Genomic DNA, 23,372 nt, shown 5'->3' with positions numbered 1-23,372 from the left:
TTCCACTGAGCCATGCTGTTTCTCTAGTATCACAGTTATTATATTCCAGTTTCTCAGGATGCACTGTTGTGTTGTGCTGGGTCTCACCCCCTCCCTCACCAGTCCTGCCAAGGACCCAGCCTTGAGGATAACGTTGATCTTTTGGTCCACGCAGGCTGTTCGACAAGGGAGGAGAAGATGCTGGAAAAGACTGAACCCTTGACAGAGGAAACAGAGGATCCGGATCACCCAGAGGGAATAAATGGTACAAAAACCCACCACCAAACCCCAGCCCCTCAAGGGGAAGGGGCAGCCTCTCCGAAGGGGAAAAGATCAGGGGAAATTATTTGGAACTTGGAGGAAAATCTAAGCCGGCCAGCAAGCAGCGTGACCTAGTGAGAAGCGCACAGGCCTCGGAGTCAGAGGGACTGGGTTTTCATCCCGGCTCTGCCAACTGCTTGCTGTGTGACCTTGGGCAAGTCATTTAACTAAGCAGCGTGGCTCAGTGGAAAGAGCCCGGGCTTTGGAGTCAAAGGTCATGGGTTCAAATCCCAGCTCTGCCAATCATCAGCTGTGTGACTTTGGGCAAGTCACTTCACTTCTCTGTGCCTCAGTAAAATGGGGATGAAGACCGTGAGCCCCCTGTGAGACAACCTGATCCCCTTGTAACCTCCCCGGCGCTTAGAACAGTGCTTTGCACATAGTAAGCGCTTATTAAATGTCATTATTATTATTCTCCGTGCCTCAGTTCCCTCAACTGTTAAATAGGAATTAAATATCCATTCTCCCTCCTATTAGGCTGTGAGCCCCTTGCGGGACAGGGACTGTATCCGACCTAATTAACCTGTACCTTCCCCAGAGCTTAGAACAGTATTTGAGACATAGTAAAGGCTTAACAAATACCCTTAAAAAAAAAAAAGAAGCAAGCAAGGAATTGCTAGCTTAAAAATGACAGATGTAAAGCTCAGTACGTATAGGAAGGAACCCTTACACATGTTCAGATCGAGCAGGGGAGACTAGACATTCGTCCGGTTTCCTGGAGAAAGCAAGTCCCAAGTATATAACGTGGAAGCGAATCCCCAAGTGAGCTGCCGCAAATGGGCCGACTTCCGAGGATTTAGCGAAAACAATAGCTTGGGTCACGGAGACGCCAGGCGGATGTGAGCTAGGAGGAAAGACAAAAATAAATCTCCTGCCTGCACTCTGTGTCCCAGGGAGAGGCAAGCTAGGCTGAAGTTTTCTGGGCTAAAACCGGGCAGCAGGAAATCGAGTTGCCGAGGGCTAGTTTGCTGGCCGATCGGTTTTCCAAAACTTTTTCCCCCAAATGGATGTTTCCTAATCATTTCTGAATGATCGCCAGGGGTTTGAAAATGTCCTCCTTGTTCTTTCCCCTCCGCCTTGGAGAGGAGCCTGACAAGTTGCGTACTCCCTTTTCAAATTGGGTTCCCTTGGCGTGATAATGGAATTTGTGGGCTCCAAAATGTTCTTTTCATTATTGCCCAACTGTCGTTTCAGAGACACCGTGCAAACGGGAGAGGGAAGGGGTGGGAGGGGGCACTGGCTGAGAGTCAAGAATCCTGGTTTCTTGGCCCAGATCAGCTCCCACGGGTGCCTTATGGGGTCTGGGACAAGTCACTTACATATCCGAGTGACTGACTACAAGCACAAAGCGTTGCGTTCAGTGCCTGGGAGAGTACAACAGAAGCAAGACACAAAGACTGCCCTCAAGGAACTTATAGTCTATCGGGGAGACACAGACTAAAGTTACGTGTGGAGACTGAAAACAGAAGGATATAAAAGGAAGTGGTTCAACAGTATCTTTATCAATATCAAATACAATACCAAGTGCCATTGATGATGATGATATTAGGGTTTTTTATTGTATTTATTAAGCACTTACTATGTGTCAAAAACTCACCTTTGCTGGGCAGCAGCGGCATTGGAGAGAGTCGAGAGCAGAGACTCGGGTTTACTGCACCGGAGGAGGCCATGGTAAACTGCTTCCAGATTTTTACCAAGAAACCTCTATTGATCCACTACCAGAATGATTGCAGATGGAGGTGGGCGACCCTGAGAGAGATATGTCCATGGCGTCACTATGGGTGGGAGACGACGCGACAGCATAAGACAACAACAACAACAACAATGTGTCAAATGTTTGGGTAAATACAAGTTAATTAGGTCGGACACAGTCCCTGACCCACACAGGGCTCATGGTCCAGGTAGGAGGAAGAACGGGTATCCACAGGTATCTGCATTTTAGAGTTGAAAAAACTGAGGCACAGAGCAGTGAAATGATTTGTCCAAGGTCACACAGCAAGCAACTGGCAGAGCCGGGATTAGAGCGCTTCTGATTCCCGGGCCTGTGCTCTCTCCGCTAGGCCCACGCTGTTTCTCTTAAATAGCAGAAGAAGCAGTTGACTAAGCAAATGAAAATCCAAATGAAAACATTCTTCTGCACAAAATGGGGGCACAAGTTGCGTACTCCCTTTTCAAATTGGGTTCCCTTGGCGTTATAATGGAATCTGTGGCCTCCAAAATGTTCTTTTCATTATTGCCCAATTGTCGTTTCAGAGACACCGTGCAAACGGGAGAGGGGAGGGGTGGGAGGGTCCAAGGAGCCCCGCCGGAGCGTGGACCCAAGACAGGAATCCTTCTCCCAAGAAATTCCCATTTACTTCTTTCCCTTCAAGACACCTTCTTTGAGCGGGAACTCCCAGGCTTGGTCCCCGGGGTGAGTGTGCAGAATCTGGTGAAGGTCTTCGAACCGAACACGAAGCCGGCCCTGGACCGTCTCAACATCACCTTCTACGAGAACCAGATCACGGCCTTCCTCGGCCATAACGGAGCTGGGAAGACCACTACCATGTGAGTGTCTCTGCCAGTCTTTGGCCTTTGGCCCGCCAGCTCCTCCTCTCCTCCCATCTCCTCGGCCGGTCTCCGAGTGACCAGATTCCAGGCCTGGGGGACAGCCAATTAAGAATAATAATGGTGGTGATATTTGTTAAGTGCTTTACTATGTGCCAAGCACTGTTCTCAGCACTGGGGTAGATACAAGGTAATCAGGTTGTCCCACTTGGGGCTCACAGTCTTAATCCTCACTTTACAGATGAGGTAACTGAGGCACAGAGCAGTGAAGTGACTTGCCTGAAGTCACACAGCTGACAAATGGCGGAGGCGGGATTAGAACCTACGACCTCTGACTCCCAAGCCCGTGCTCCTTCCACTGAGCCACGCTGCCAGTTCTTCCCCACTCACAAGGCCGTCCCTCCCCCGATCAGTCGATCAATCCGTGGTATTTATTGTACGCTTACCGTGTGCAGAGCAGTGTACTGAGCCCCACAGTGGGCAGAGCCTTTCCAAAGTTTGCCACCTAACCTCATCGCCCGATGGGAGGGCAGTAAGATCCGCTGCTGTTGGCAACGGACGAGATGAGAACCATGCCCAGAACACACCAGGCAGCAGTGGAAGGGTAAGGCAAAAGAAACGACGGTCCAACACAGCCATGGGCATTTGATATTCTCGCTGCGGCTGCCTGGTTGGGAGCCTGTGGAGCCGGAAGAGACAGAGCTTTTCTTCTGAACTCGAGTGTGTGTGTGTGAGATCTCTCTTCCATTCCTAACTGTTTTTCTTTCTCTTTCCCAGCCTCCAAAACTGTCCCCTCCCCTCCCCTCTTTATGCTTGGACCACCGCTTTCAACTCTGCCTTACTTTGAGTTCCAGGAAACGGGGTCACTCCTAGCCCTGCTGCTGAAAATCTCTATGATTGGAGGCTCTAGGAGGGGCCAGCAATCAATCAATCAATCAATCGTATTTATTGAGCGCTTACTGTGTGCAGAGCACTGTACTAAGCGCTTGGGAAGTACAAGTTGGCAACATAGAGAGATAGTCCCTACCCAACAGTGGGCTCACAGTCTAGAAGACTGTGCAGGTGACTCTGGGAACATAAATAAGTCATCCTGTTCAAAACGAGATCTTTCTCGTTTTGAACAGAGAACAAAACGAGAACATATCTATTCTATTTATTTTATTTTGTTAGCATGTTTGGTTTTGTTCTCTGTCTCCCCCTTTTAGACTGTGAGCCCACTGTTGGGTAGGGACTGTCTCTATATGTTGCCAATTTGTACTTCCCAAGCGCTTAGTACAGTGCTCTGCACATAGTAAGCGCTCAATAAATACGATTGATGATGATGATGATGATGATGGAGGGAGATTCTGGGACCAAATCGTCCTGAGAATAGAAGGGTGGGCCTCTTGTGAGTCTCTGTGACCTACCCTGAGAGGACAGCGGGTCAGTGCGACCTGTCCAGACAACAGCAGGTTCTTTGGATCAATCAAAGTGGTATTTATTGAGTGCTTACTGTGTGCAGAGCACTGTACTAAACACTTGGGAGAGTCCGATACAACAGAATTGGGAGACACATTACCTGAAGGAGTTACTGTCTAGAGGGGGAGACAGACATTACTATCAATAAATAAATTACAGATATGTATTTAAGTGCTGTGAAGCTGAGGGTGGGGTGAATGCCAGATAATAATAATAATAATGTTGGTATTTGTTAAGCGCTTACTAGGTGCCAAACACTGTTCTAAGTGCTGGGGAGAATACAAGGTAATCAAGGTTGTCCCACGTGGGGCTCACAGTCTTAATCCCCTATTTACAGATGAGGGAACTGAGGCACAGAGAAGTGAAGTGACTAGCCCAAAGGCAGCGTGGCTCAGTGGAAAGAGCACGGGCTTTGGAGTCAGAGTTCAAGGGTTCGAATCCCAGCTCTGCCAATTGCCAGCTGTGTGACTATGGGCAAGTCACTTCACTTCTCTGGGCCTCAGTTCCCTCATCTGTAAAATGGGGATTAAGATTGTGAGCCCCCCGTGCGACAACCTGATCACCTTGTAACCTCCCCAGCGCTTAGAACAGTGCTTTGCACATAGTAAGCACTTAATAAATGCCATTATTATTATTATTATTAAGAGGCAGAGCCAGGATTAGAACCCATGACGTCCGACTCCCAAGCCCGGGCTCTTTCCACTGGGCCACGCTGCTTCTCTTGATGCCCATCTCTTCTCTGATGCCCAAAGATCCAAGAGTGGAGATGATGCAGAAGGAGAGGGAATTGGAAAAAGGAGGGCTTAATTGGAGAAGGCAGATCTTTGGATCCAAGAAAAGCAGAGGGAGGAAGCCATAACACGTGTTACATATGTCTGTCTATTTCTCTCTCTGTCTCTGTTGTGCTTGGCTTTATTTCCCTCTGGTGGCTGAAACTGCAGCTCCCTGTGACAAGTTCCTTGAAAAACTAGAACAATAGGACTTTTTAAATGGTATCTGTTAAGCGTTTACTACATGCCAGACACTTTTCTAAGTGCTGGGGTAGATACAAGGTAATCGGGTTGGACACAGTACCTGTCCCACTTGGGACTCGCAGCCTCAATCCCCATTTTACGTGAGGGAACCGAAACAGAGCAGTGAAATGATTTAGCCCATGGTCACAGGACAGATAAGTGGCAGAGCCAGAATTAGAACCCAGGTCCTGTAGTCTATCCGCTAGGCCAAACATATGGCTACAGCAGGAGCTGGGTCTGACGCCCGCTGAAGAAGAATTCTCTCCTTCAGCTCAAATCATTTCTTTATATTAATGTCTGTTTACTCGTATTGATGTCTGGCTCTCTGCCTCTAGACTGTGAGTTTGTTTTGGGCAGGGATTGCCTCTCCTTATTACTGTATTGTACTTTCCCAAGAGGTTAGTACAGTGTTCTGCCCACAATAAGCACTCAATAAATATGATTGAATGAATTGAATGAAATCAATAATCAGGAGGACCTGTCCTAGTTCTAGAGTTGCTGCTCCCTGGGGCCAGTCCAGCTGCTTTGAATCCGCAGTCTGAGTTGGGGCAGACGGCTGCTAACCCTGGACTCTCCGTTGTTTGGTTGGTTGTTTTTAGTGGTACTCGTTAAGAGCTTACTATTTGCCAGCCACTGTACTAAATGCTGGGGTAGATACAAAAACTCCTCACTGTCGGCTTCGAGGCTGTCCATCCCCTCGCCCCCTCCTACCTGCCCTCCCTTCTCTCCTTCTCTAGCCCAGCCTGCACCCTCCGCTCCTCTGCGGCCGCTAACCTCCTCACCTGGTCTCGTTCTCGTCTGTCCCACCGTCGACCCCCGGCCCACGTCCTATCTCTGGCCTGGAATGCCCTCCCTCCACACATCCACAAAACTAGCTCTCTTCCTCCCTTCAAAGCCCTACTGAGAGCTCACCTCCTCCAGGAGGCCTTCCCAGACTGAGCCCCCCTTTTCCTCTGCTCCTCCTCCTCCCCTCCCCATCACCCCCACTCCCTCCCTCTGCCCTACCCACTCCGCCTCCCCACAGCACTTGTGTATATTTGGACATAGTTATTATTCTATTAGTGATGTGTATATAGCTATAATTTTATTTATCTATTCTGATGGCACTGACAGCTGTCTACTTGCTTTATTTTGTTGCCTGTCTCCCCCTTCTGGACTGTGAGCCCATTATTGGATAGGGACTGTCTCTATACGCTGCCGATTTGTACTTTCCAAGCGGTTACTACAGTGCTCTGCACACAGTAAGTGCTCAATAAGTATGAACAGTTGAATGAATCATCATCATCATCATCATCAATCGTATTTATTGAGCGCTTACTATGTGCAGAGCACTGTACTAAGCGCTTGGGAAGTACAAATTGGCAACATATAGAGACAGTCCCTACCCAACAGTGGGCTCACAGTCTAAAAGGGGGGAGACAGAGAACAAAACCAAACATACTAACAAAATAAAATAAATAGAATAGATATGTACAAATAAATAAATAAATAAATAGAGTAAAAAATATGTACAAACATATATACATATATACAGGTGCTGTGGGGAAGGGAAGGAGGTAAGATGGGGGGGATGGAGAGGCGGACGAGGGGGAGAGGAAGGAAGGGGCTCAGTCTGGGAAGGCCTCCTGGAGGAGGTGAGCTCTCAGCAGGGCCTTGAAGGGAGGAAGAGAGCTAGCTTGGCGGATGGGCAGAGGGAGGGCATTCCAGGCCCGGGGGATGACGTGGGCCGGGGGTCGATGGCGGGACAGGCGAGAGCGAGGTACGGTGAGGAGATCAGCGGTGGAGGAGCGGAGGGTGCGGACTGGGCTGTAGAAGGAGAGAAGGGAGGTGAGGTAGGAGGGGCCGAGGTGATGGACAGCCTTGAAGCCCAGGGTGAGGAGTTTCTGCCTGATGCGCAGATTGATTGGTAGCCACTGGAGATTTTTGAGGAGGGGAGTGATATGCCCAGAGCGTTTCTGGACAAAGATAATCCAGGCAGCAGCATGAAGTATGGATTGAAGTGGAGAGAGACACGAGGATGGGAGATCAGAGAGAAGGCTGATGCAGTAGTCCAGACGGGATAGAATGAGAGCTTGAACGAGCAGGGTAGCGGTATGGATGGAGAGGAAAGGGCGGATCTTGGCAATGTTGTGGAGCTGAGACAGGCAGGTTTTGGTCACGGCTTGGATGTGAGGGGTGAATGAGAGAGTGGAGTCGAGGATGACACCAAGGTTGCGGGCTTGTGAGACGGGAAGGATGGTAGTGCCGTCAACAGAGATGGGAAAGTCAGGGAGAGGGCAAGGTTTGGGAGGGAAGACAAGGAGTTCAGTCTTCGACATGTTGAGCTTTAGGTGGCAGGCAGACATCCAAATGGAGATGTCCTGAAGGCAGGAGGAGATGCGAGCCTGGAGAGAGGGGGAGAGAGCAGGGGCAGAGATGTAGATCTGGGTGTCATCAGCGTAGAGATGATAGTTGAAGCCGTGGGAGCGAATGAGGTCACCAAGGGAGTGTGTGTAGATCAAGAACAGAAGGGGACCAAGCACTGAACCTTGGGGAACCCCCACAGTAAGAGGATGGGAGGGGGAGGAGGAGCCTGCAAAAGAGACTGAGAAAGAACGACCGGAGAGATAAGAGGAGAACCAAGAGAGGACGGAGTCTGTGAAGCCAAGGTCAGATAGCGTGTTGAGGAGAAGGGGGTGGTCCACAGTGTCAAAGGCAGCTGAGAGGTCGAGGAGGATTAGGACAGAATATGAGCCGTTGGATTTGGCAAGCAGGAGGTCATTGGTGACCTTTGAGAGGGCAGTTTCCGTGGAATGAAGGGGACGGAAGCCAGACTGGAGGGGGTCGAGGAGAGAGTTGTTGTTGAGGAATTCTAGGCAGCGCGTGTAGACAACTCGTTCAAGGAGTTTGGAAAGGAATGGTAGGAGGGATATGGGACGATAACTAGAAGGTGAGGTGGGGTCAAGAGAGGGTTTCTTTAGGGTGGGAGAGACGTGGGCATGTTTGAAGGCAGAGGGGAAGGAACCAGTGGAGAGTGAGCGGTTGAAGCTGGAAGTTAAGGAGGGGAGAAGGGATGGAGCGAGAGATTTCATGAGATGAGAGGGAATGGGGTCAGAAGCACAGGTGGCCGGAGTAGCACTTGAGAGGAGGGAGGAGAGCTCCTCTGAGGATACCGCTGGGAAGGATGGGAGAGTAGCAGAGAGTGTTGAGAGCCGGGGGGATGGAGAAAGGGGGGAAGAGACTTTGGGGAGGTCGGACCTGATGGATTTAATTTTGTTAATGAAGTAGGAGGCCAGATCGTTGGGGGTGAGGGAAGGAGGAGGGGGAGGAACCGGGGGCCTGAGAAGGGAGTTGAGTGTACGGAAGAGCTGGTGGGGGTGATGGGCATGGGTGTCAATAAGGGAGGAGAAATAGTTTTGTCTGGCAGAGGAATGGGCTGAGTTAAGGCAGGAAAGGATAAACTTGAAGTGAACGAGGTTGGCATGGTGTTTAGACTTTCGCCAGCAGCGTTCGGCAGCTCGAGCATAAGAGCGAAGGAGGCGGACAGTGGCAGTGATCCAGGGCTCTGGCCTCCTGCCTTCAAGACATCTCCATCTGTATGTCTGCCCGCCACCTAAAACTCAATATGTCCAAGACTCAACTCCTTATGTTCCCTCCCAAACCCTGTCCTCTCCCTGACTTTCCCATCACTGTTGACAGCACTACCATCCTTCCCGTCTCACAAGCCCACAACCTTGTCATCGTCGACTTTGCTCTCTCATTCACCCCTCACATCCAATCCATCACCAAAACCTACCGGTCTCACCTCCGCAACATCACCAAGATCCGCCCTTTCCTCTCCATCCAAACCGCTACCCTGCTGGTTCAATCTCTCATCTTATCCTACCCGACTTGATTACTGCATCAGTCTCCTCTCTGATCTCCCATCCTCCTGTCTCTCCCCACTTCAATCTATACTTCACGCTGCTGCCCGGATCATCTTTGTGCAGAAATGCTCTGGGCATGTTACTCCTCTCCTCAAAAATCTTCAGTGGCTACCAATCAACATACGCATCAGGCAGAAACTCCTCACTCTCGGCTTCAAGGCTGTCCATCCCCTCACCCCCTCCTATCTCATCTCCCTTTTTTCCTTCTCCAGCCCAGCCCACACCCTCCGCTCCTCTGCCGCCACTGCTAACCTCCTCACTGTACCTCATTCTCGCCTGTCCCGCTGTCAACCCCTGGCCCACGTCCTCCCCCTGGCCTGGAATACCCTCCCTCCGCACGTCCACCAAGCTAGCTCTCTTCCTCCCTTCAAAGCCCTACTGAGAGCTCACCTCCTCCAGGAGGCCAGACTGAGCCCCCTCCTTCCTCTCCCCCTCCCCATCCCCCCCGCCCTACCTCCTTCCCCTCTCCACAGCACCTGTATATATGTCTGTACAGATTTATTACTCTATTTATTTTACTTGTACATATTTACTATTCTATTTATTTTATTTTGTTAATATATTTTGTTTCGTTGTCTGTCTCCCCCTTCTAGACTGTGAGCCCGTTGTTGGGTACGGACCGTCTCTATATGTTGCCAACTTGTACTTCCCAAGCCCTTAGTACCGTGCTCTGCACACAGTAAGCGCTCAATAAATACGATTGAATGAATGTATGAATGAATGATTGAGCTGGCGGCTCCAAGTGAAGGGTGTTTGCTCTCCAGGGGGAAGCTTTGCTCTCTGTGAGGGGACATTTGTTCGTCCCTCTCCAACTTGCTTGTTGCAGGTCCATTCTGACCGGGCTGCTTCCGCCTACATCTGGCACCGTGCTGATTGGCGGCAAGGACATCGAGACCAACCTGGATTCCATCCGGCAGAGCCTTGGTTGGTGCCCCCAACACAACATCCTCTTCCATCAGTAAGTACAGGCTGGGGCCCACCCCCAGACTCTCAACTGAAAGGGAGACAGGCCCACGGCACCAATACAGAGGCTAGAGAAGCAGCATGGCTCAGTGGAAAGAGCCCGGGCTTTGGAGTCAGAGGTCATGGGTTGTGAGCCCACTGATGACTAGGGACCGTCTCTATATGTTGCCAACTTGTACTTCCCAAGCGCTTAGTACGGTGCTCTGCACACAGTAAGCGCTCAATAAATACGATTGAATGAATGAATGAATGAATGAAATTCCGGCTCGCCAATTGTCAGCTGTGTGACTTTGGGCAAGTCACTTCACTTCTCTGGGCCTCAGTTCTCTCTTCTGGAAAATGGGGTTTAAGACTGTGAGCCCCCTGTGGGACAACCTGATCACCTTGCAACTTCCCCAGCGCTTAGAACAGTGCTTTGCACATAGTAAGCGCTTAATAAATGTCATTATTTTTATTCCATATTTTCTTAATGGTATTTGTTAAGCGCTTACTATGTGCCAGGCACCGTGCTAAGCACTGGACACAGTCCAGGTCCCAAAATAGGGTTCACAGTTTTAATCCCCTTACAGATGAGAAAACTGAGGCACAGAGAAGGTAAGTAATTTGCCCAAGGTCACACAGCAGACAAATGGTGGAGCTGGGATTAGAACCCAGGTCCCCTGACTCTCAGGCCTGTGCTTTTTCCACCAGGCCATGCTGCTTCTCATTGTATTGTTTTCCATTATCTATCTGGTCCTTTTCTTCCCCCAGCCCACTTCCTTGCTCCTTTCTCCTTAGTGGTGGTGTTTGTTAAACTCTAACTATGCACCAAGTACTGAGCTAAACATTAGCTAGACACGATACACTCAGATCAGACACAATCCCTGGCCCACATGGGGCTCACAACCTAAGCAGGAGGAAGGACCGATTTTAAAAGCCCATTTTACAGATTAGGAAACCGAAGCACCAAGAAGTGAAGTGATTTATCCAAGGTCATACAGCAGAGACATGGCAGACCTGGGATTAGAACCCGGGTCTCCTGACTCTCAGGCCTGTGTCTTTCTACTAGGCCAGGATTCCTCCCACCAATTCCCTCCTGAGTCTGAAGTAATAATAATAATAATAATAATAATAATAATAATGATGATGTTGGTATTTGTTAAGCACTTACCAAGTGCCAAGCACTGTTCTAAGCACTAGGGTAGATACAAGGTAATCAGGTTGTCCCACATGGAGTTCACAGTCTTCATCCCCATTTTTACAGGTGAGGGAACTGGGACTTGCCCAAAGTCACACAGCTGACAAGTGATAGAGCCGACATTAGAACCCATGACCTCGGACTCCCAAGCCCGGGCTCTTTCCACTGAGTCACGCTGCTTCTAATGATGGCATTTTATTAAGCACTTACTATGTGCAAAGCACTGTTCTAAGTGCTGGGGAGGTTACAAGGTGATCAGGTTTTCCCTTAGAGGGCTCACAGTCTTAATCCCCATTTTACAGATGAGGTAATTGAGGCCCAGAGAAGTTAAGTGACTTGCCCAAAGTCACACAGCTGACAATTGACGGAGCTGGGATTTGAACCCATGACCTCTGACTCCAAAGCCCAGGCTTTTTCCACTGAGCCACGCTGCTTCTCTGATAATAATAATATAATAATAATAACAATTAATAACAATTGTTCAAAGGATGGAGGTGTGAGTTTGGGCATCAGAATTGGACATCCATATCTGGGCTGTCTGGGATGAGCAGAAGGGAGTTCCGATCTTCCCAAAGGGGCTGAGGGGGCTGAGGAGGCTAAGCGGGCAGGGCCTCTCTCCTTTCCTTCCTTTCCTTCAATCGTATTTATTGAGCGCTTACTGTGTGCAGAGCACTGTACTAAGCGCTTGGGAAGTACAAGCTGGCAACATATAGAGACGGTTCCTACCCAACAGTGGGCTCACAGTCTAGAAGGGCTCACAGTCTTCCCTTCAGAAGTGAGGCCTGTGCGGAGCTCACGTCCCCCTGGGGCGGGCATTGTTTCCGCATCAATCAATCAATCGTATTTATTCATCATCAATCATATTTATTGAGCGCTTACTATGTGCAGAGCACTGTACTAAGCGCTTGGGAAGTACAAATCGGCAACATGTAGAGACAGTCCCTACCCAACATTGGGCTCACAGTCTAAAAGGGGAAGACAGAGAACAAAACCAAACATACTAACAAAATAAAATAAATAGAATAGATATGCACAAGTAAAATAAATAAATAAATAAATAGAGTAATAAATATATACAAACATATATACATATATACAGGTGCTGTGGGGAAAGGAAGGAGGTAAGATGGGGGGGATGGAGAAGGGGACGAGGGGGAGAGGAAGGAAGGGGCTCAGTCTGGGAAGGCCTTTATTGAGCACTTACTGTGTGCAGAGCACTGTACTAAGCGCTTGGGAAGTACAAGTTGGCAACATATAGAGACGGTCCCTACCCAACAGTCTAAAAGACTGTGAGCCCATCCTGTCCGCATCCTTTCTGCATCGTGTTTCCTCAGCCTGACCGTGGCCGAGCACATCCTGTTCTATGCTCAGCTGAAGGGGAAGTCGTGGGAGGAAGCGCTCCTGGAGACCGAAGCCATGTTGGAAGACACAGGCCTCCACCACAAGAGGAATGAAGAAGCTCAGAACCTATCAGGTGGTTAGCCCAAGTCAGGGATCTGTCCCGCCTCCCGCTTTGGGTCTGTCCCCTGAATATCCCAAGGAGAGGAGCGGCCGTCTGAAATACACAGGCCCGCAGTCGACGGACGGGCGGCGTCGCCGGGGGAGGGACGTGTCAGTCCGTGACAGGCTGCGTCCCTTTCCCTGGGCTTCGGGAGAGGCGGAGAGGATGGAAGTGGCCGCCTTGTCAGACGTGGCCACCTTCAGAAGCTCAGGGGCAGGACTGGGTTAGCCCTGGGCCGATCGATCCATCATTTTATTGAGCACTTACTGTGTGCAGAGCTCTGCACTAAGCGCTTGGGAGAGTACACTGCAACAGAGTCGGTAGTCATGTTCCCTGTCTACAACCACCTTACAGTCTAGAGGGGAGATTCATTAATTCATTCAATCGTATTTATTGAGCGCTTACTGTGTGCAGAGCACTTTACTAAGCACTTAGAAAATACAATTCGACAACAGATAGAGATGGTCCCTACCCACCAACGGGCTCACAGTCTAGAAGGGGGAGACAGACAACAAAACAAAACAAGTCGATAGGTATCAATAGCACCAAAAAGGATGAATAATGGTAATAATGATGGTATTTGTTAAGCACTTACTATGTGCAAAGCACTGTTCTAAGCACTGGGACAGTACACTGCAACAGAGTCAGTAGTCGTGTTCCCTATCTACAACCACCTTACAGTCTAGAGGGGGACATTCATTAATTCATTCAATCGTATTTATTGAGCGCTTACTGTGTGCAGAGCACTGTACTAAGCACTTGGAAAGTACAATTCGACAATAGATAGAGATGGTCCCTACCCACCAATGGGCTTACAGTTTAGAAGAGGAAGACAGACAACAAAACAAAACAAGTCGATAGGCATCAATAGCATCAAAAAGGATAAATAATGGTAATAATGATGGTATTTGTTAAGCACTTACTATGTACAAAGCACTGTTCTAAGCACTGGAGAGGTTACAAGGTGATCAGGTTGTCTCACGGAGGGCTCAGAGTTTTAATCCCCATTTTACAGATGAGGTAACTGAGGCCCAGAGAAGTTAAGTGACTTGCCCAAAGTCACACAGCTGACAGTCAGCGGAGCCGGGATTTGAACCCATGACCTCTGACTCCAAAGCCCGTGCTCTTTCCACTGAGCCACACTGCTCCTCATTGTAGATCTATACACATCATTAATATATAGAATAATAAATATGCAAACATATACACCAGTGCTGTGGGGCAGGGAAGGGGGTAAAGCAGAGGGAGGGAGTGGGGGCGATGGGGCAGAGGAAAAGGGGGGCTCAGTCTGGGAAGGCCTACTGGAGGAGGTGAGCTCTCAGTAGGGACATTAATATAAATAATTAGAGATAGGTACGTAAGTGCTGTGGGGCTGAGGGTGCGGTGAATAAAGGGAGCCGATGTCTCTGGGATGGGACGGGGAGACATTCAACCGGATGGATGCTGCCATTGCCATAAACCAGGCCGAAGCCATGGAGCTGTTCCTGAGGAACCTGACCGTCCTGGCCTATTTCTCTGCTGAGGTCACTGGGCAGAAGCAGCCACCAAGAAAGCCGGCAACTGGTGCCCCTTCCCGCTCTTTCTCCTCCTCCTCCTTCCCCTTGGCTTCCCTGACCTCTAACCCATCCCTGACCCTTCTCACTTTTCCTCCTCCTTCCCCTTGGCTTCCCTATCCTCTCACCTGACCCCTCCTCTCTTTTTCTCCTCCTTCTCCTTGATTTCCCTATCCTCTCACCTGACCCCTCCTCTCTTTTTCTCCTCCTTTCCTCTGGCTTCCCTATCCTCTCACCTGACCCCTCCTCTCTTTTCCTCCTCCTTCCCCTTGGTTTCCCTATCCTCTCACCTGACCCCTCCTCTCTTTTTCTCCTTCTTTCCTTTGGCTTCCCTATCCTCTCACCTGACCCCTCCTCTCTTTTCCTCCTCCTTCCCCTTGGTTTCCCTATCCTCTCACCTGACCCCTCCTCTCTTTTTCTCCTTCTTTCCTTTGGCTTCCCTATCCTCTCACCTGACCCCTCCTCTCTTTTCCTCCTCCTTCCCCTTGGTTTCCCTATCCTCTCACCTGACCCCTCCTCTCTTTTTCTCCTTCTTTCCTTTGGCTTCCCTATCCTCTCACCTGACTCCTCCTCTCTTTTCCTCCTCCTTCCCCTTGGTTTCCCTATCCTCTCACCTGACCCCTCCTCTCTTTTTCTCTTCCTTTCCTTTGGCTTCCGTATCCTCTCACCTGACCCCTCCTCTTTCTTCCTCCTCCTTCCCCTTGGCTTCCCTGTCTTCTCACCTAATTCCAACCTCTCCACCTTTGGCTGGCCACCTCAGACGAAAACTCCTGCTGCTTTGGGGAAAAGAAAGGGAAAGGAGAGGAGCAGCTATGATGCAGGTGCAGAAACTGGGCCTGTTGGTAGCTCAGCTATCTGAGGTCTGAGCCACTCCACAGTAATAGCTGGCTTCTCTAAGAGTGCTCTCCCAGGCAAGGGTCTTGTCATTCATTCCTTCAATCATATTTACTGAGCGCTTACTGCGGGCAAAGCACTGTACTAAGCACTTAGCGCTGAACTAGTCAGGATATTTTGAGACGCCATACAGGGTTGCGGGTCTGCTAATTTGAGAGGGGAAGATGGAGCAATCAATCGATTTTATTTATTGAGCACTTACTGTGTGCAGAGCATTGTACTAAGAGCTTGGGAGAGTACAGTATAATGGAATCGGCAGAAACGTTCCCTGCCCATAGTGGGCTTACAGTCTAGAGTCTAGACTGTGAGCCCGCTGTTGGGTAGGGACCGTCTCTATATGTTGCCAACTTGTACTTCCCAAGCGCTTAGTACAGTGCTCTGCACACAGCAAGCGCTCAATAAATATGATTGAATGAATGAATGGAGTGGGAGACAGATATTACTGTAAATAAATAAATTATGGATATGTACACAAGTGCTGAAGATCACAATGCTAGCTTGTATTCTGTCCTTCCCTCAGCTTCCTGGCTGCTTGCTTGCCTTGTTCCAATCAATCAATGGTATCTATTGAGCACTTACTATATGCAGAGCACTGTACTAAGCACTGGGGATCAATCAGTCAATCAATGAAATTTAGTCAGTCTGTTGTATTTATTCAGTGCTTTTTGTGTGCAGAGCACTGTACTAAGGACTTGGGAGAATACAATATAACAATAATATAATAATATAACAATATATAACAATAATAATATAACAACAATGTAACAATAAGACAAATTCCCTGTCTTATTGTTGACCATGTGTTTACTGTGTGCAGAGCACTGTACTAAGTGCTTGTGATGAATCATTCAATCAGTGGTATTCATTTAGTGTCTACTGTGTACAGAACATTAGTGGATAGAGCCCTGCCTGGGAGTCAGAAGGTCATGGGTTCTAATCCTGACTCCACCACTTATCTGCTATGTGGTTTTGGGCAAGTCGCTTCACTTTTCTGGGCCTCAGTTACCTCATCTATAAAATTGAGATTGAGACCGTGAGCCCCATGTGGGACAGGGACTGTGTCCAACCTGATTTGCTTCATACCTACCCCAGCGCTTAGTACAGTGCCTGGCACGTAGTAAGCTCTTAACAAACACCATCGTTATTATTATTATTATTATTATTATTATTATTATTATTATTATTATTATTATTATGTGCTTATGATCGATCACTCGGTCAGTGGTATTTCTAGACTGTGAACATGCTGTTGGTTAGGGGCCGTCTCTATATGTTGCCAACTTGTACTTCCCAAGCGCTCTGCACACCGTAAGGGCTCAATAAATACGATTGAATGAATGAATGAATGATATTTATTGAGCACTCGCTTACTGTATTCAGAGGACTGTACGAAGTGCTCAGGCGAGTACCACAAGACAGAGTTCCAGACTGTAAGCTCTAAAACTATAGCCCCTCTAGATTGTAAGCTCACCGTGGGTGGGGAATGTGCCCATTTATTGTTATAGTGTAGTCTCCCCAGCGCTTAGTACAGTGCTCCACGCATAGTAAGCTCTCAATAAATACGATTGAATTGGAAGGAATCGGCAGACCGGCTCCCTGCCCTTCCCCGAGGACGTGACCTTACCCCCTCGCCGGTGTCTCTAGGTGGCATGCAGAGGAAGCTGTCCGTGGCCATAGCCTTTGTGGGCGAAGCCAAGGTGGTGGTTTTGGATGAGCCCACCTCTGGGCTGGACCCGTATTCGAGGAGGTCCATCTGGGATCTGCTGCTGAAGTATCGCCCAGGTAACGGGGCTCGGGGGAACTTTAAGGGGCAGGGCCCGTTGGCTCACTTTTCCACGCGTAGGTGACCATTCTTCCCGGTTTTTTTACCTGGCCATCCAGTTCTCAGCTGTTCTGCCCCCTGCCCAGAACGGGCAGGGCACCAAGCACCTTGATGGCTGCTATTTTTTTCCTCTCCCCAGCCTCCTTTTTTCTCAGCCCTGGCCTCCACGTTCCGTTGTTTGGAAGCAGCGCCTCTGGGAACCGGGACCTTGGAGGGGAATGCAAAGGTTCTGGAGCAAGTGAGATGCCAAGGCATCCCTTGGAGAAAGTCTCCAGGCTAAGGGTACAAATTAAATAACCAAGCTCCCAAAGTGAGTTGAACAATATCTCCCAAAAGGGAGACTCAGACCAATCCCAGGGAATACAAGCGGGTCCCTGACCCCAACTTTCACAAGGGACATGGGGGCCTAGTGGTTAGAGCCCAGGCCTGGGAGTTAGAAGGTCCTGGGTTTTAATCCTGGCTCTGCCACTCGTTGTCTGCTGTTTGACCTTGGCAAGTCGCTTAACTTCTTTGTGCCTCAGTTCCCTCATCTATAAAATGGGGATTGAGACTGTGAGCCCCATGTGGGACAGGGACTGTGTCCAACCTGATTAACTTGTATAATAATAATGACATTTGTTAAGTGCTTCCTATGTGCAAAGCACTGTTCTAAGCGCTGGGGAGGATACAAGGTGATCAGGTTATGCCATGTGGGGCTCACAGTCTTCTTCTCCATTTTACAGATGAGGTCACTGAGGCACAGAAAAGTCAAGTGACTTGTCCAAAGTCACACAGCTGACAAGTGGCGGAGCCGGGATTTGAACCCATGACCTCTGACTCCAAAGCCCGGGCTCTTTCCATTGAGCCACGCTGCTTCTCTGTGTCTACCCCAGCACTTAGAAGAGTGCCTGGCACATAGTAACAACAACAACAATAATAATAATAGTAATGGTATTTGTTAAGCAAAGCAGCTTGGCTCAGTGGAAAGAGCCCGGGCTTTGGAGTCAGAGGTCATGTGTTCAAATCCCGGCTCCGCCAATTGTCGGCTGTGTGACTTTGGGCAAGTCACTTAACTTCTCTGTGCCTCAGTTACCTCATCTGTAAAAATGGGGATTAAGACTGTGAGCCCCCCGTGGGACAACCTGATCCCCTTGTAACCTCCCCAGCACTTAGAACAGTGCTTTGCACATAATAAGTGCTTAATAAATGCCATTATTATTATTAGTGCCAAGCACTGTTCTGAAGTGCTGTGCTTAACAAATTCCATAATTATTATTATTATTATGGGGGCATTTTGTCTGTGCTTATATTATTAATTAATCATTTATTGAGTGCTTAATGTGTGCAGAGCACTATATTTAGCGCTTGGGAGAGTATAGTATAACACATTCCCTGTCCACAGCAAGCTTACAGTCTAGTGGGGGAAACAGACACTAATATAAATAAATAAATTACAGGTATGTACAGAAAAGTGTTGTGGGGCTGAGGGAAGGATAAAGCAGTGTGGCTCAGTGGAAAGAGCACAGGCTTTGGAGTCAGGGGTAATGGCTTCAAATCCTGGCCCCGTCAATTGTCAGCTGTGTGACTTTGGGCAACTCACTTAACTTCTCTGAGCCTCAGTTACCTCATCTGTAAAATGGAGATTAAGACTGAGCTCCCCGTGGGACAACCTGATCACTTTGTAACCTACTCAGCACTTAGAACAGTGCTTTGCACATAGTAGGGGCTTAATAAATGCCATCATCATTATTATTATTATTATTGAATAAAAGGTGCAAATCCAAGTGCAAGGGTGACAGAGAGCGGGAGAAGAGGAAATGAGGGCTCAGTAGAGGAAGGCCACTTTGCTGCTTGACCTTGGGAGAGTCACTTAACTTCTCTTGCCTCAGGTACATCATCTGTAAAATGGGGATTAAAGACTGTGAGCCCCATGTTCATCCGTTCATTCTTTCATCATATTTACTAAGCGCTTACTATATGCAGAGCACTGTATTAAGCATTTGGGAGAGTAGAAATATACCAATAAACAGACACATTCCCTGCCCATGGGCTCACAGTCTAGAAGACATGGACTGTGTCCAAACTGAATAGCTGGTATCTACCCTAGCACTTAATACGGTGCCTAATACATGATAGGTGCTTAATAAATACCATAAAAATAAGGCCTCTGGGGAGGAGATGTGTTCTTAATAAGGGTTTTCTCCGGGGTCATGCATCCTAATTTCAGTAAAATAATGTTGGAGATTCAGGGACCCCTAAACTAAGTGTACAAAGCCAAACCAAGTCTAGTCCCAGATGAAAGCAGTGTGGCCATAGCAGGCCTGGGAGTCTGAGGACCTGAGTTTTAATCGCAACTCTAACACTTTTTTTTTCTTTTTTGGTATTTGCTAAGTGTTTACTGTGAGTCAAATGCTGTTCTAAGCGCTGGGATAGGTACAAGTTAACTAGGTTGGACACAGTCCCTGTCCCACACGGGGCTCACAGTCTAAGTAGGAGGGAGAACAGGTATTTAATCTCATTTTACATTTGAGGAAACTGAGGCACAGAGAAATTGTGACTTGTCCAGGGTCACACAGAAAGCAGTTGGCAGAGCCAAGATTAGAACCCAGGTCCCCTGACCCATGATCTTTCGACTAGGCTGCTTCTCTTGCCTGATGTGTGACCTTGGGCAAGTCACTCAACTTCTCTGTGCCTCAGTTTCCTCAACTGTACAGTGGGGATTCAACACCTATTCTCCCTCCCCTTTGGACTGTGAGTCCAATGTGGAACAGGGACAGTGTCCGATGTGTTTATCTTGTATTTAAGAGTTTAGCACAGTGCTTGATATATAGTAAGCGCTTAATAGATACCATTATTATTGTCAGGAGAAGCAGCTCGACCTAGTGGATAGAACACGGGCCTGGGAGTCAGAAAGACCTGGGTTCTAATCCTGCCCCCCACAGTTTGCCTGCTTTGTAACCTTGAGCAAGACACTTCACTTCTCTGTGCCTCAGTTCCCCCATCTGTAAAATGGGGATTGAGACTGTGAGCCCCATACATGGGACAGGGACTGTGTCCTACACATTCATTCACTTGATCATTCAATCGTATTTATTGAGCCCTTACTGTGTGCAAAGCACTGTACTAAGCACTTGGGAAAGTACAATACAACAATAAACAGTGACATTCCCTGCCCACAACAGGTTCACAGTCTAGAGTCTAGAGTCTAGTCTAGAGTCTAGACAGACATCAGTACAAATAAATACAATTACAGATAGGTACATAAGTGCTTGGGGGCTGGGAGGTGGGGAGAACATCATCATCATCATCATCATCAATCGTATTTATTGAGCGCTTACTATGTGCAGAGCACTGTACTAAGCGCTTGGGAAGTACAAATTGGCAACATATAGAGACAGTCCCTACCCAACAGTGGGCTCACAGTCTAAAAGGGGGAGACAGAGAACAAAACCAAACATACTAACAAAATAAAATAAATAGAATAGATATGTACAAATAAAATAAATAAATAGAGTAAAAAATATGTACAAACATATATACATATATACAGGTCCTGTGGGGAAGGGAAGGGATAAATAAAATTACAGGTAGGTATATAAGTTCTTTGGGGCTAAGTTAAGGGGGCAGAGCAAAAAGAGAAATTCAGGGCAATGCAGAAGGGAGTGGGGGATGATCAGCGTTTAATATAGTGCCTGGCATATATTAAGTGCTTAACAAATACTGTCATTATTATTATTAGTACTGTGAGCCCCATGTGGGACAGGGACTATGTCCAACTTGATTAGCTGGTGTCCACCCCAGCTTTTAGAACAGTGCTTAAACCATAGTAAACACTTAAAAAATACCATCACTATTATTATTATTATTGTTCATTCATTCATTCAGTTGTATTTATTGAGCACTTACTGTGTGCAGAGCACTGTACTAAGCTCTTGGAAAGTACAATTTGGCAATAGAAACAATCCCTACCCAATAATGGGCTCACAGTCTAGAAGCAGCCTGGCTCAATGGAAAGAGCATGGGCTTGGGAGTCAGAGGTCATGGGTTCTTATCTTGGCTCTGCCACTTGTCAGCTGTGTGACTTTGGGCAAGTCACTTAACTTCTCTGTGCCTCAGTTACCTCATCTGCAAAATGGGGATGAAGACTGTGAGCCCACCTGTCCACATGTTTTGTTTTGTTGTCCGTCTCCCCCTTCTAGACTGTGAGCCCACTGTTGGGTAGGGACCGTCTCTATATGTTGCCAACTTGTACTTCCCAAGCGCTTAGTACAGTGCTCTGCACACAGTAAGCGCTCAATAAATGTGATTGATTGATTGATTGATTAGTACAGTGCTCAGCACACAGTAAGTGCTCAATAAATATGATTGATTGAATGAATGAATGAATAACTTTGTGTCCTCCACAGTGCTTCGAACAGTGCTTGGCACATAGTAAGCACTTAACAAATGCCAACATAGCACTTAGAACAGGGCTTTGCACATAGTAAGCGCTTAACAAATGCCATTATTATTATTATTATTATTTACTACTTAAAAATAGTAGCATCATTATTATTATTGTTCATTCATTCAGTCAGTCATATTTATTGAGCACTTACTGTATGCAGAGCACTGTACTAAGCGCTTGGAAAGTACAATTCAGCTATTCAGGGCAGATAGAGATGGTCTCTACCTGACAACGGGCTCACATTCTAGAAGGGGGAGACAGACAACAAAACAAAACAAGTAGGCATCAATACCATCAAAATGGATCGGTAGAATTATTGTTTATACTCCTATGATGATGGCGACGACCATGATGCGTGTTCTCTTCAGGGAGAACCCTGATCATGTCCACGCATCACATGGATGAGGCGGACATGCTGGGAGACCGGATAGCCATCATTTCCCAAGGGAAGCTGTACTGCTCGGGCACACCCCTCTTCCTGAAGAACTGCTTCGGCACCGGTTTCTACCTCACGTTGGTGCGAAAGATGAAGACCGTCCCAGTTCCCGGCCAACAGCAGGAGGTAGGCGCCAGGCCCCTGGGGCGGGAGTTTTGGGGTCCCGGCTTGGAAACTTGACCTCTCGACCCTTTCAAGGTTGTCAGCGAATGGGCAGCCCAAGCCATCTTCTCCGGATAAGTCAAATAAAATAACGGCCTCGTCAAAAAGCCACATGATTGAAGCTTGGAAAACCGGCCTGATTGCGTGGCAAGAGTCGGGCCTGGGACTCAGAGGACCTGGGTTCTAATCCCGTCTCCATCACTTGCCGGCTGTGTGATCTCGGGCAAGTCACTTCACTTCCTTGGGCCTCAGTTTCCTCAGCTGCAACTTGGGGATAAGATACCTGTTCTCCCTCCAACTTAGACTGTGAGCCCCGTATGGGACGGAGATTGTGTCCTATTAGCTTAAATTGTACCTACCAAAGTGCTTAGCATAGTGCTTGGCGCATAGTAATGCTTCTTCTCCTCTTTCTCCTTCTCTTTCCTCTTCTCTCCTCTTCTTCCCCTTCATCCTCTCCTTCTCACCCCTTCCCCTTCTCCTCCTCTCCCTTATTCTTCTCCTTCTTCTCCTCCTCCTCTTCTTCCTCTTCCTCTCTCCTTCCCATTCTTCTCCTTCTTCTCCTCCTCCTCCTCTTCTTCCTCTTCCTCTCTCCCTTCCCATTCTTCTCCTTCTTCTCCTCCTCCTCCTCTTCTTCCTCTCCCTCTCTCCCTTCCCCTTCCACTCCTCCTCATCCCCAACATTGGGAGAGTTATTCTTCTCCTTCTTCTCCTCCTCCTCCTCTTCTTCCTCTCCCTCTCTCCCTTCCCCTTCCACTCCTCTTCCCCAACCTTGGGAGAGTACAATGCAATGAATTGGTGAAGAAAGTGAGAAAACGTATAGAAAAGAACCCTTTGTGCTTCAGAGAAGCATTGTCCAACTTATTCCTAAGGCCGGGACACTTATGGAGTTGCACAGTCTTGTGTGGGCTACCCTTTAAACGTTGGAAAATTATTAATAAATGTACATATTAATGTTGGGTAGAACAAAAGGAAATAAAATTGGCAACTGACACTATCTCTCTTCCATCCTGACAGTCTCTGGATTGCAGGCTCATTGTGGGCAGGGAATGCACCTGCCAACTCTGGTGCATTATACTCTTCCAAGTGCTTAGTATAGTGTTCAGCACACAGTAAGTGCTCAATAAATACCATTTATTGATTTACTGATTGAGAATTTGCAAATCCAGGCTTCCAAACATTGAATCTGTCTCCATTAGAGACATTAGTTCCATACCCC

The 23,372-nt window shown here is 48.0% G+C and overlaps 1 protein-coding gene across 1 annotated transcript in view; it reads left to right on the top strand.

The window, feature by feature from the left end:
• The window catches only part of ABCA4 (ATP binding cassette subfamily A member 4), a 249,212-nt gene that overhangs the window by 128,082 nt on the left and 97,758 nt on the right, over nucleotides 1-23,372 (top strand). The window contains exons 18-23 of the mRNA XM_038745065.1: nucleotides 155-244; nucleotides 2,673-2,847; nucleotides 10,050-10,181; nucleotides 12,698-12,837; nucleotides 16,956-17,093; nucleotides 21,928-22,121. Coding sequence (XP_038600993.1) covers nucleotides 155-244; nucleotides 2,673-2,847; nucleotides 10,050-10,181; nucleotides 12,698-12,837; nucleotides 16,956-17,093; nucleotides 21,928-22,121 — 869 coding nt within the window. The remainder of the gene's footprint in view (nucleotides 1-154; nucleotides 245-2,672; nucleotides 2,848-10,049; nucleotides 10,182-12,697; nucleotides 12,838-16,955; nucleotides 17,094-21,927; nucleotides 22,122-23,372) is intronic.

Source organism: Tachyglossus aculeatus, chromosome 4, assembly GCF_015852505.1.
Source record: "Tachyglossus aculeatus isolate mTacAcu1 chromosome 4, mTacAcu1.pri, whole genome shotgun sequence".
In the NCBI taxonomy this organism is placed as follows: domain Eukaryota; kingdom Metazoa; phylum Chordata; class Mammalia; order Monotremata; family Tachyglossidae; genus Tachyglossus; species Tachyglossus aculeatus.
This window is presented reverse-complemented; position numbering and strand designations above follow the sequence as displayed.